General features: G+C 37.9%; 1 protein-coding gene across 5 annotated transcripts in view; it reads right to left on the bottom strand.

Moving 5' to 3' along the window:
• Window positions 1-14,803, bottom strand: part of col4a4 (collagen, type IV, alpha 4) — a 94,829-nt gene that overhangs the window by 29,919 nt on the left and 50,107 nt on the right. For all 5 annotated transcript variants that reach the window (XM_089121051.1, XM_089121050.1, XM_089121053.1 and 2 more), the window contains one exon: window positions 13,642-13,713. In XM_089121051.1, coding sequence (XP_088977177.1) covers window positions 13,642-13,713 — 72 coding nt within the window. The remainder of the gene's footprint in view (window positions 1-13,641; window positions 13,714-14,803) is intronic.

The raw sequence follows: 14,803 nt of genomic DNA, 5'->3' as shown, positions 1-14,803 counted from the left end.
TACTAGACCTGCATGCGCCTTGAAGTGGAACCTATTTGTCGAGTGGTGTTTCCCCGGTTTCCATCCTGCAACAAAGGTGGGACCATGGGCTACCAGTGTCTTATAGGATACATTTTAAAATTTTAATTTTAGTTTTCAGAGCTTTGCATGATCAGGCACCCCCCTATATTAGTGATTTTAGTTTTCAGAGCATTGCATGGTCAGGCACCCCCTGATTCAGCGTTATAACCCTGTGCGTGCTCTGAGGTCTGTGGATCAGAATCTGTTCCATGCACTCTCCCGCAGTCTATGATGTCCACAGTAATAATCAAACAGAAAAATCACTCACAAAAATCACGTTCAGATACTCTTATATAGGCCTTACTGAAAGCATTCTTTGTTTAGTGCATGATTCCTCTTAGTTATTTATTATTTGCTTTTGTTTTGAAGCTTAATTCTATATTTAAAATTCTTAACATACAATTAATTTACTTAAATTGTGTAATTTGTGACTCTTTTAAAAAGTTGTCTGAGGTCAGCTTATGACGTTCTCTTGGTTTTTGCATTCAAAAACATCAAAATTTTGTACCCTAGTTTTGAGCCTAGCTGAAAAACGCTCGGTTTTTATGGGCGTCTCGCACTGAAGACTTGGAAGTAAATGCCCACTGCTGTGAGTGGATAACAGTTTTACATATTATAATGAGTTTCACCCGTCGATGCACTTGGGGGAAATTGTTTTGAAATAGTCCAATGTTGTAAAATGGCAACCGGAATGATTCTCCCATACATGTTCGAACCAGAGTCCTTATATTGCACAATACACTGAAAATCCAGTCTTGTTTACAAAACAATCCTCAGTGAAATGAAGCGAACAGACGTACAATGCTTTACCTCATCAGCTGTAGTGGAACGTCATTAAAAATAAAGTTTATCAATGCAGTCCTACTGGAATCCAAGAGGAAGCATATGCAGCGACAGTCTTCTTCCACAACCAGGCACAGGTAAATATTTTGTATTGCTCGGTAGCTCGATCCGGTTTGTCATCACGAGGTAGGAATCTACGTTATTTAGCTATTCATGTAATGCGCGAATCGGTGGGCGGGGCTAAACCGGCCGTGGTAAAGAAGGCGATGATCTTCTGGGGGGGTGGTGCTTTATCCTCTTTAACGTCATAGTTCCCCACTTTGAAAAATGAGTCGTTTGCTGAGGCTGGTGTCAATAAAAGCTTTTATTGGACTAACAAGGAGGTTTTCAGTTCTGAAACTTACAGGATTTTCTTATAATGATGACCTCTTAGATTTCAAAAGCTCAAGGAAAATTTGATTTCTCAGTTCATCACCCCTTTAATATTACATATGCAAAATTTATAGATAAAAATAAATAGATTTTGAGAATTTCAAGTTGGCAAACATATTAAATAATTCGAGAAAAAATGCTGCCTAATGCAAGTTGATGGTGCCTAAAGATTCCCACCCCAAATATACAATCAACCAAAAAATGTCCTGGCACATGTCTCAAATATTTGACTGAAAGCGGTGCACGCACACAGCCTCCCTGAATTGGAGGAAAGGACGCTAATTGTAGGTTCTTCCCACAGCTGGTTTGTGACAGTTTCAGCACTTTAAATTAAAATACCAGGAACGTTTTCTCTCTTTCTCTTCCTCCAGTCAACATCTTGAGCTGACAAAGCCAAACAGTTTCATCCTCTCTATTAATGCAAACACACACTCATAAACAAGCATATTTTATGACCCGTTTTGGCCTGAAAGGCACTGGATTTTACTTTGATCAGAGACAATGGCACAGCACTGGCAGTGAGTAAAAAAGTCAATAAGTCAATAAGTAAAAATCTAAACTAAACTAAACCAAATATGTGTGTACTTATTGCTCAAAGCATTTACACATTATCATTCTCTACTTTGCATATATTTAATGTTGCTAGAACAACGATGCAAAGGAAAGTGTAAATCTTATGTAATTATGTCACATACACTACCGTTCAAAGGGTTTGAGGTCTGTAAGATTTTATTTTTTTAGAAGATATTGATAGTTTTATTCAGCATGACTGCTTTAAACTCATCAAAAGCAACAGTAAAGACTTTCATAACGTTAACAAAGAACTTTGTCTTTATTAAAAAAACCTAAAGAAAATGTGTCATGGTTTCCAAAAAATATGTATATGAAGCAGCGGAACTGTTTTCAACATTGATAATAACAATAAATGTTTCCTGAGCAGTAAAGCATATTAATGATTTCGGACGGATCATGTGAAGCTGAGGTATAGTGTTGGGAAAAGTTACTTAACATTTGTTCTGTTTATGGTCCTGAGCATGATATTGTATATACTGCTAGTAAGAGTGTTGTGTTGGTTTGCAGAACGAAGGAGGACAGGAGTTTACATCTTCCATTTTCTTATTGTCTGATAAGGATCTTGCTATGATTGCGAAAGTGAAATAGCTTGGTCATTTTATAACTGAGGACATGACAGAGGATGAGGACATTAACGGCAACATCACATGTTGTATATGCAGGCTTTACTCTTGCATAAGTTTGGTTTTTGTTCAGATAAAGTTAAGACATCACTGCTTAAAGCATACTGTACAAAACTGTATCCTACTGCTCATTTGTGGACTAGTTATTAAAACAAGTTATTTAGTTTACAGAGGCTTACAATGATGCAATGACAATTTTATTAAGTTTGTAAGTGTGGGAGTTAACACATATAAAGCTGTGTTACCGAATCTTATGTACAGATTTATCTGCTGACTTAATGCTTCTAAAAATGAGGTAATCATGGGCCTATCAATTATAAGGTTTAGCATTACATGTTATCAAAAAAAGTAAAATGAATAAGCCTCAGGCTGAAGAAAATGCAAAGTCAGTCAATAAATGTAAAAACAAAGAAACATGCATTACTTATTTTTTTTTTAAAAAGTAACTCAGATATTTTAAAAGTAAAAGTAATCCATTACTTTAGTTACTTGAAAAAAAAAATGATCACGTAACGGACGTTAGGCCTACTTGCAATGCATTACCCCTAACAATGCAGAAGACTGAAATAAATAACATTTTAAAATGTAACTTAAAATTATAAGCTATTTAAAATTGTAATAATATTTCACAATTACTGTATTTTTTTTTTATAAAATAAATGCTACTTTGTGATCATAATCGACTCCTTTTGAACTTTTAAACAATTAGTACGCAGTGTGTAGGTGCAATATTTATCTTCCAACAAAACAAACGTTTTAAATGTAAAAATAAAAAAAGGAGAGAAAGAGATACATTGGACCCTATTCTGCTTGACTTTGTGATGTTAAACAAGTATGAGAATATGTGTGTGTTAAACAGCATGCACTCAGTGGTTGTGACAGAGCTAGATCAGTGTGTGATGAGGGTGTTCACAGTCTTTCAGTAAAAGCACTGACTGTGATAATTACTAAAGACTCAATGGATTCCCCTAGCAACACACACTCACGCACACACATACACAGATATCCATACATCTCTACTTTACGATAGGCCTTACACAGCAAAATACAGCTGTCCACACCATAACACACGACTCCTGAACCATACAGACATGTATTCACAAGTTAAACTCATTTAAGATCAATAGAGCTGTTCAGGTTGTAATACTAAACACTGGAAGTGAAACCTTTCTTATTATAATCAATGTTGAAAACAGTTGTGTAGTTTAATAGTTTTGTGGAAATCCTAATTTAAGGTTCTTTGATGAACAAAAATAAAAATATTTCAATTAAACCCATTTTGATCAATAGTATTGCAGGATGAAAGTATCGCTTTCTATAAAAAAATATATGGACTACAATGGTGACTTGACATAAGGTCATGGGTTCGATTCCCAAGGAGAGCATGGACTGATAAAATGTATACCTTGCATTTAATGCAAGTCACTTTGGATAGAAAAAAGGGGATATTTCCGGTGAACGAATGCCTGCTTTTACAAGACCCCATAATCCCCTTCATGCAAACATTCCACCGTTCTAATGACAGCCACGCAAATGTCCTCAAAATCCTCCCATAATCTCCTATTTAAGACTTCCGCTAGACCAACACGCGTGACACACCGACCAAAGTACAAAGTTAGAATTCAAAAAAGCTGAGGTAGACCATTTAATTCAATTAGATGTACTTGAATACTTAGCAGCTATGCCCTCTGTGTCCCAGCAGTGAACTCTCAGAGAAAGATAGGCGACATGATAGATAGTATTATTATTTATAGTAAAACACACTGAAAAAAAAACCCATTGGCACATGCAAGGACACACACACACACACACCTCTCATTAAAGAAAAAACAAGCTGTTAGCATCTCCAAATCAACAGACTTTGTGATGATGGGAGCCAGAGAAAGTGACTCGCACTCTCACACAAATGCACAGACGCTGAGCTATACCTTAATAGTTCAGAGGTCAGAGACTAGACTAGCAGGCATGTGGCCTGAGGCATGTGAACTTGTGGCAACGGGCCTCATTTTGAAAAAAACAGAAACAACAGAACTAAGACATGAGAGACAAAGTAATACAACTGGGTCCATTGTTATAGGTTATAAGGCTTATTCCATGCAGATTACTGCTTATGACATCACTAAGACTCAGTATGTGGATATGGTCAACATGGAACACTAGTTTACTACATACTGAATAATCTTTCAAAAATATTGTGTGAAGCAGTAAGCAACATGTCATGGCAAAGGTTTAGGGTTAGATTTTTTAAATATTTCTGAAAAGTCTCTTATGCGACTGCATTTCCTTAAGCAATTTTGCGAAATATTATTATAATGTAAAATAACAGTTCTCTATTTTACTTTAATTCAAAATGTGTTTTATTCCTTTGATGGAAAAGCTGTATTTTCAGCATTATTTCTCCAGTCTTCTTCAGAGTCAAGTGATCCTTCAGAAATCAGTCTAATTTGATTTTTTTTTTTTTTTGGGGGGGGGGGGGGGGCTTTCTCTTCATTCTTTGATGAAGAGAAAGTTTAAAATAACAGAATTTATATGAAATATAAATCTTGTGTGATATTATAAATTCCTCTATTTTGACGTTTGATCAATTTAATGCTAAATAAATAAAAGCATTCATTTCTTTCAAATTCTTAATTCTTATTTTCAACTCTTACAGAGCCTAAACTTTTAAACGTATGTATATATGTGTTAAATTATTTGCATCCCTGGTATATGAACGAAGAATCCTGTGAAAATAAATCTGCATAGTTAATCCTTTTGATCATTTAAAAAGAAAGACAAAAATCCAACCTTTTATTGAAGCAAAAATATTGAAAATGGAAGGAAAATCTCATTATGAAATGTTTTCTCTAATACACATTAGCCACAATTAATGGCACCGCTTCCTCAAAACCTCTTTTTGCCAAGATAACAACTCTTGAGTTTTCTTCTATAATGCCTGATAAGTTTGGAGAACATCCGACAAGAGATCAGAGACATTTCCTCCATACAGAATCTCTCCAAATCCTTCAGATTCCCAGATCCATGTTGATGCTTCTCTTCAGTTCAGCCAACTCATTTTCTATAAGGCTCAGGTCAGCGGATCGGGGTAGTCATTGCAGAAGTTTTGTGCTTAGTGACACATTTTTGTGTTGATCGTCCTGGTGGAAGATTCAACCATGGCCAATTATAATAAGTCTAGCAGAGGCGGTCAGGTTTTGACTTTTATCTGTTAGTATTTGAAAGAAAATTATGCCATGTCATGATGTGACTTCCAGCAGAAAAACAGGCCCACAACATTAAAGATCCAGCAGTATATTTAACCATTGGCATGGGGTATATTTTATTTTCAGTTTGCACCAAACAAGGGATGTGACTGTGAGGATATCTTCCCACCGCTTAATTGACGTGCGACAACACCGCTATCACCGGTGGGGGCTTTTAAATTGCTAAGGCAAAACATAAAATGTGTGCATTCGTAATTGCACAGTCATGCGGAGCAGTACTGTTTTGTTGTTGTGGCCTAAATTAGCACCAATTTGAAAACAAAACTAACATGTGCACGGCCTCACATTTATATATATAAAATGTGAGGCTGTGCACATAGATTTGTTTTCAAATTAGTGTCACTAGTGTAGCGGAATCTACACATCTCAATTCTCCAGTGGCAGCCACCTTTGTTGAAAACAAATTCAACCCAAGCGCACTTTGGTGACGTGGATTATTACTTTACTGTTGATCATCTGTCCATCATTGTATAAAGCCCACCCTGACAATTTGATTGGTCCGAACAGCTCTTGTTCAGATCGAACAGAACAAGTCCAGATCGATCTTCCCAACCTCAAATGTTGTGGCCGGGGGTAATCCAGGCTAGGAAAGAGGCCTGTACAGTCGCTATTTCCTAGTCCCCAAAACTGAGGCAGCTGAATCGTGATGGCGAAGCACAAATTCAAACTGATAACTGTTAAACAGATCCTCTTGCATTCAGCATGGAGATTGGTTTATCTCGGTGGAACTAAAGACCCCTATTTTCATATCCAGATAGATATCCTGGATATCCAGATATCCTCGTCACAAGCGATTTCTGAAATTTACGTTCGAAGGCAGAGTATATCAATTAAAGGTTCTCCCATTCGGGCTGGCGTTGGCCCGCAAGAACCTTTACGAAATCTTTCCCCTCTCAGGTAAAGTGGAATATGCATTCTGAATTATCTTGATAATTGGCTTATTATAGCCCAGTCTCAGGACGTGCTAGAAAGCCACAAGAGTTAGCTTCTACCATCTGAAGAGTTTCAAGGCCTGTTCACACCAGGATGAATTTCGTGTGCGTTATTCGCAGACGTTTAACGCCTCGTGACTAAACAAAGGGCGCCAATATGAGTGTTCACACCAACGAGTAAAAGCGTCATTTTTTAAAAACGCCTCAGGTTCGCTTTTTTTAGTTTGACGCACCGCATCAAAAACTATCCGACCAATGAGATTGGCGCTTTTGCTCACGTGTTTGGAGCTTATGAAGTTACAGTAAAACACAACTTGGGAGGGGGGGCGCTCAAACACAAAAGAAGATATAGGCCAAGTATAGGCAAAGAGAACTGTTATGGAGTGGTATTTCAATGGCAAATGGGCGCCATCTAATGTCAGGGAATGAATTTGCATGTTCACTCGGCTCATCGTCAGCGAAAATCGCTTGGGTGTGAACACAAAAAACGTGTTAAAAAACGCTGACGAATAACGCGCGCTGATATTCGTCCCAGTGTGTACGGGCCTTTAGGCTGTCAATCAATGTGAAAAAAAGAGCATGCTTCGTCCCAATGAACTTGGACTTGTGAGCAATGAGAGCCTGTCTTTCTCACGAGTGCACACAGTCTTTGCTTGGCGCCAGTGTTGGGGAGTAGTTAACTACAAGTAGCGACGCTACTAACTTAACTACATTTTTCAGTAGCTTGGCAGTAGCTCAGTTGCTTTTTAAACAGTGTAGCTTTTCCAGTAGCTAACTACTTTTTGCAGCAAGTAGCGGTGTAGCGCGAGCAAAAGCTACATTGCGTTTGTCGAGCCTGCGCGAATCAGCGCGATGCAAGGATATTCTTCTTCTCGTTAGATTACAAACTAATTGTTTTGCCATTACCGCCACCTGTTGTTTAATCACGCGTCTTGCGGCTAACGCTTCACTGACCTAAAGAAGTGGGTTGACAGTGACACACCCATATTATGATTATCCATGATGGAGCAAGAGTTGACGGCAGATTTGGATGATGGAGAAACAACTAACATTAATTACCCATGGCCTTATTTGTCCAAGTTCAATCGGTATTTTTGAGAAAATGTTCAAAATGCAATTTATGTTGAATGTATATTTTGTTCTTGCAATGTTTTAGGCTATTTGTTGCAATTTTGCACTTTTGACAAACAGTCTGAGATATTTGAGTGTTGTGTGTAATAAAACAATACTTTATGAAATCATAATTGTATTGCATTGTTTTAAACACTAAATATTTTAATTATTAAAACATTCATCAGACACTTATTCAGTTATTTATAATATATAATTTATAGCATGTTATAATAATAATATGTAATATAATAGTTATAATATGTTGTTCAAAAAGCAAAAGTAGTTTCAACGTAGCTAGCTACTTTTTGATAGTAACTTGTAGTGTAGCTAACTACTTTTCCAAAAGGGTAACTTGACTGTAGTTTAACTACTTTAACTTACAAGTAGCTTGTAGCTTGTCAAACTACAGTTTCAGAGTAGCTTCCCCAACACTGCTTGGCGCTCATTTAAAATGGCACATTTTGACCCTTTGAACCACTGCATGCAACATAGTTGAAAGTGGTCTCATTCAAGAAGGTGCTATTGGTCGGTTTAGTGTGTGGTAAGAGGGTGGGTGATTTGCATGCCCTGTCTAAAAACGCTGCTTGTATGGAGTTTGATACAGATGATTGTATGGTCAGACTACAGCGCAGACGGGGGTATGTGCCTAAAGTGCTTTCTACTTAACTTAGAGCACAGGTAATGACACTTCAAGGATACACTCCTTAAAACTCTGTCAACATCGCATCCCCGATTCCCAGTACGTGCTCGCAGTTCGCTGAACACGGCTATCCCCTGGAAATCCTCCAACGTAGAAATATGATGTCAAAATTCATCAACATCCATTTCTTTCATGTCTTCACTTAAGGCCATGAGAGGCAATCGCCTCCTCTGGTCATCAATGACTTGGAGACTGTGTCTGACATGTCAATCAGCCATGGCATTTGTTCCATGACGGGGAGCAGAGACGGTTGAGCCCCTTTCACACAGCGCATTGATCCCGGGAAATTGCCGAGAAATGATGCTGGGTTGGGGACCTAGTAATATTGCCGGGATCAGTCCCGGAATGCACGCTGTGTGAACAAAAGCCAGGACCAATACCGTAAGGGGTGTGTCATGGTGATGACGCTCGTGCCATCACGCTACTCTAGCCATGTTTCCATCGACACGTTTTTATCCGAATTGAGTGATATCGAATGAAAAAAGCCTTATGGAAACAGTAAAATTAGATGAAATTTCATGAAAATCGACTCAAATGAAATACGTTCGGTCTCATCGAATTTTCTCTTGATCGATATACGGCTAATGCGATAAAAGCTGATGGAAACGTTATTTGCCGAATAAATAATGAATTGCGATTAAGTTTTATGCCCTTTTATGGTTGCAACACGTCAGAAGACGAGTTCATTTCCGGCCAGTCTGTTTGCACACACATGGCGGATGTCAGCAAAGACAGATGTAAGTGGACAAAGCAAAAAGATGCTTCAACCAAAGGGTTTCCGTAAACCACGATCTCCCAGAACTGATGGAGCGCTCGTTCCCACACCACAGTCACCTCCGCTGTCGTCGGGCATATGTGCATCGTCATCATCATAGCAATGTTTATAGCGTCATTGTTTTCTTAGGTTAGTTTTGCTTGTTTTTACGTGGCTTGGTTGAATTCTAATGTAGAATGTGGTTTGTTATTTCTAGTTAACAGACTGCGGCGCTGCTAGTATAACACACCGTTGCTATGGACGCAGTTCAGAGACGGAACAGACTATTTTCTTTAGCAGAAGCAATACTCGTTTCTAAATCAATAAACTCGTTTTTAAGTCAATATTTTGTGTCAAATTATTGATTTATTTATTTATTTGGTTGATTTATATGTAATAAGCAGGATAATATAGCGAGGCGGTTGTTATAGCGAATACAATATGTCGCTATCAGCTGGCACATAAGCATTATTAGCCTTCAACTTCTGAAATATTGATCATTTTTTGGTAGATGGCGCGATCCGTTTTGTCTAACAAAACTTTGTTCGCAAAAGTTTGCTTGAATGTTGTTCGATTTAGTGCGAAAATAAATGGAAACACCTTAAAATGTCTCAAATCAATTCGATATACCAATTTGATCGCAAAACAGCATGTGACGTCATTACGTACAGGTTTTTATTCGCTTTAAAGCCGTTGGATGGAAACACACTTTCACCAGCTTTATCCGCATGAGTTTTTTAACCGAATTTCAGATAATTCGATTGACAAGTGGATGGAAACATGGCTACTGTTGTTCTTAGAAGAAAGTTTGTGTTCGTCATCAACAAAGAAAGGATGAACAAATGTCTGCGAACTGGAACGAAGCAGAGACCAGGAGCTCCTCACTATCCGTGCTGAAGCTGAGATCGTTCACCAGTTTTTCACAGTCGTTCACATGTTTTCGACGCGTGCGTTACACGTCTCATCCTGACGTCATGTGTCTTCCCGGGATTTTTACGGGTTGTGTGTGAACACACTCACAGATCCCGGCAAATCACTGGCAGTGTGAATGAATCGAAATCAAACAAACCCGGAACAAATGCCGGGTCACAATATCCATGTATTTTCCGGAATCTCTGTGTGAAAGGGGCTTTGGTCAACTCGTGCATCTGTTGCATACAAGGCGGGTCAATAGAGTAGAGCCACTGATCTGTGAAAAAAAAAAGACGAAGAGCATCCCATTGCGCTGACACACGTTTTACAACGTCATTCAGTGACAGACATCTAGTCTGTGATGGCTTGAGCATTTGGTGGGGCTCAACAAGGCAAAAATCTTGGAGTTGCGCAATGCGTTTTGTGCTGTTTCTGAAGTACCCATAAATGTCTCTTGGTAAATCCTCACACCTGCGAGCTAGAGCAAAGGTGGAGTGAATGGCACACGCAGCGCTGCACTGTGATTCCTGGAAGATCATTTCTGAGGCGGCTGGAGACAGTGTTATGTTTCCCAATCATTGTGTTGCAGCCATCTAACCCAAACCACACATATTTTTGAGTGGAACACCTGCATCAGTGAATGACTTCATCATCTTGGCACAAACTCATTCCCCAGTGGCTCCCTCTCTAGCATGTGGTCGTCTGTGTTCGAGAAGATCTGTACCAGTTTCCAAAACCTGATCTGAATCTTCCTTGTTCCCTCATCAAAAAACAAAAACAAAAAAACGAATAACTACAAACAGCGTTTTTACATGGCGTATGACAATTGATTGGTCAATCAAAAAAGTGAATTTCTCTCTTTTAAGAATTCCTGTTATTAAGCTCGGAACAAACCAAGCCGTCGCCAACAAACTTTCGCTCATGAAAGCCGACTGTGTTGCTCTTGTCGTGGTAAAAATATGCACTTGAACACACCGAGAGAACTACAGGCGACTCTCAGCTATAATGTGTGTTCTGTGCCTGCATGTAATGAGCCAACTGTCTATTTCTGCAGATATATTAGTCTATAGTTGTCATTCAACCGACGCTATAATAGTTATATTAGACGCTATATTAGTTATAATAGACGCAACCAAGATATTTGACTATAGTTGTCAAAACCGATGCCGTCGGCTGCAGATACACATAATGTAAACAAAGCAGCATGTGCTTACTGTTTTGAATATCAATCCTGCTAAACGCTTTCATTATTCTACTCCGCTCATGTTAATATTGAAATATTGGCCAAGGAACACTCAGGTAAGATGACGTAACATAAGAACAGCCTTCTATCTTTACCGTTTTGACTTCTTTGCTTGCTGTTTTGCTTTTATTCTCGTGCACTGACTCTTTCACTAAGCTGAATAAGGTTTTGTTTGTGTGTGCACAAGCTTTGCTGGTTCTCTCTATCTCCCTTTCTGTGTTCCAGTCCAAAATTGTCACGTCCTTTGACTTTTTCTCCTGTTTATGTTAGCAAGGGAGTTAGCTTATTTTGCTGTACTCTTGTTTTCTTTTCATTTAGTTTAAAATAAGGGGACTGATTATGTTGTTATGACAAGAACCCCTTCTGAATCTGATACCCCTCTTTTTCTTTTGCTTAATTTGTAAATACAAACTACTTTCTTTCATGAAATATTACAGGGTTATTTGGGTTGTTGTGGATGGGTTCAAAAAAGACAAAAAATGACAGTTATGACAAATATTTTCAATACGGATAAGTGACATAATTTATCTGTTAGTGTGTGTGCTCTAGAAGGGTCTGCAAGCAGCTGTGCACACTCTTGTAACTGCGCTCTGAACTGTAATTGGGCTGCTGGGCTTTACGAGGCTGCCATAAATTTGTCGCTCTTGTCCTAAAGACTGTTATTTTAAACCCTTCTGCAAGGACACATTCACTTTCTCTCTCTTCCACACAGACACACACATCTATACATGATCCTTACATACTTTCTGTGCTCCTTCTCTGCCTATCATTCAAATGCATCACATACCATACATTTTGGTTTATTCGTTCACTCACACACCCACATTAACTCTTCATCCTCCTTCACATAATATTTGTCCAACTTTGTAAGTTAAAAATTGAAGGGGCTCTCCCAAATCTCTGTACAATAAATATTATGCCAGATACCTACTTTCTCTGCATGTTTTTAAATTGTACATCCGTGCATGCAGTGCATTTGTGAAAGTGACATGGTGATATTTTTTTTCTGCCAAAGTGGTGAGAAATAAGAGTCTGAAGTTGCCACTGCAGTTTTTAAATGAAGTGTGAACCTAAAAATTAATAAACAATTAATTGCCAGAATCTGGACATTGTTTTTCAGGCAGCTATAAATATTGCTGGTGGCTTAGCTAACGTGAATTAACTTTGAGTAATGAATTGTGGAGCCTGATATTTTATCCACCATTTAAATATCAAACAACATCTGTTTGGTACCAAAACACTGTGTCTGGATTTTGCTGTAATGTTGATACTAATGATAGTCCCTCTCACTGACACCCTGACATGATATCATGATATTATATATATATATATATATATTTCGACAATTTCTAAATCATAGAATCATCACATTACAATGATTTCTGAAGGATCATGTGTCACTAAAGACTGCAGTAATGATGCTGAAAATTAAGCTTTGACATCAAAGGAATAAATTACATTTTCAAATGTATTCAAATTGAAACCTGTTCTTTTAAACCGTAAAAATATTTCACAATATTACAGTTTTTGCCGCATTTTTTATCAAATAAATGGAGCCTTGGTGTTGAACACCACAGCCAATCAAAAGCTGTTATTTATTGTTAGTAGTTAAGGGAGGAGGATAAGGATAGCTGGTTGGCTGACAACATATGAACTGACAGCATAATGACATTGCTTAAAACTAAGAGCACACCTGAAACGCACACACACGTGGACACACACACACACACACAGCAACATTCCATTGTAAAACTGCACTTAATTGAGGTGAAGCCTTCGTGCCTCTGAAATACTCATTAACGTGTTTAATCTTTTTCCCCACATGCCAAGAACTGCATTATGCCAACACCTGGATGGAGCAGCTCAAGTACAGGCATGTAAAACTGACAAAAAAAAAAAAAAACTAGGTCAGTGTGCCAGTGCATGTGTGAGTGCAGTGAACATGTGCTAAATGTTGTGTGAAAAACTGAATAATTAGGATAATGGTGAGCCATTAATGAGATTAAAGAGCTCCTGTAACAGGAGAAGACATCCTGCCTCGCCACACAAACAAAAACACCCTGTGTCTCACAACCCGGCCTTCCGGGACAACTTTTTTTTTTCTGGACAACTTTGAAAACAGACACTAGTCTAGCATCTTTTTGTGATGTCACAATGTTGCATGGTGTCAAAATGAAGACATTATATTACACAGTGTCTATGATGTCATAATGTCCACAAAGTCTAAACAATGTAATTGAAAAAAAGACCTACCCTCGCTCCTTTTGGAGGGAAACACTGGCAGACGCTGCAGTCTCGACCCCCGCACTCTTCTGTCTTGTCCCCCTAAAACACAGAAATATAGTGTCAAGAATGGAGTAAAACACACAGACTCATACACTAGCTATTCAAAATGGAAACTCTACCTTTAACTATTGTATACAAATTCTATATTTTGAAGGTTCAGAAGAAAATATTCATTGCTTGCGTTTAGTGTTTTCCTTATATTACACTTATTGTTGAGAGGTGTTCGCATGTGGGAAGCTTCGCATGCTATCCCAATGCTAATGCCTTCTGGGTGGTTTCCACAGAGTTGCTATATCTTTGCATGTATTCTGAATAGTTTTTAGCATGTGGTGTTGCTAAAAGATTAATTACTAGGCCAAATAAAAAGAGTATCTGACACCTAATAAGTGTTGCACTATTTAATTTAAATGAAATAGCCCTACAAGTAAACTAAACCTCTGACTTACCTCATCATCATCATATATAATTGATTCATTATATGAATAAGTGACATTTTATTGGCTTTATAGCATGAACTAGATGTACATTTCTTGTGCTGCATTATAGCTTCTAATTCCAATACATCAATTTCTACTGTTATTTTATTTATAGGCCTATTTTATACACACACACACACACAATCACCAACACTTATATAAACTAACATTATGATTAATGGTATCTGTAATGGTTAATCCACCAGTGTGTGTAAAGTCAAAGTCTGGACTTGACTGTAAAATACTTGGAAAGTACTGTACATTTTCTCACTGTGGGAAAGTACGGTACATAAAAACAATGCCAGAAAGAATGCAAACTGTTAAAGGACAAAGACTGCTATACAATTTTTTATTTTATTTTTTGCAGTCCTTTTTATTTATTTTTATTTATTTTTTGTTATTATGTGTGGATAAAGACTACTGTATTGTAAGAAATTGTAGTCTGCCTTGACTCAGATTCTACTCCAAAATATATTTCAGAATGAGCTCATCCCCAAAATGGCTTAATTATCAAACAGATGAAGGAAGAGAAGTTATATTGTTTCTTGATTATTTGGGTTGATCACATCCTGAACAAATGGTAGCTAATTTTAGAATGGGAATGGGTGTGGGACACCGAGAATCTTCTCAGACCATGGGGTGTCTCAACTGCG

The sequence above is a fragment of the Pimephales promelas genome, chromosome 16 (genome assembly GCF_988280905.1).
Source record: "Pimephales promelas chromosome 16, fPimPro1.hap1.1, whole genome shotgun sequence".
In the NCBI taxonomy this organism is placed as follows: domain Eukaryota; kingdom Metazoa; phylum Chordata; class Actinopteri; order Cypriniformes; family Leuciscidae; genus Pimephales; species Pimephales promelas.
This window is presented reverse-complemented; position numbering and strand designations above follow the sequence as displayed.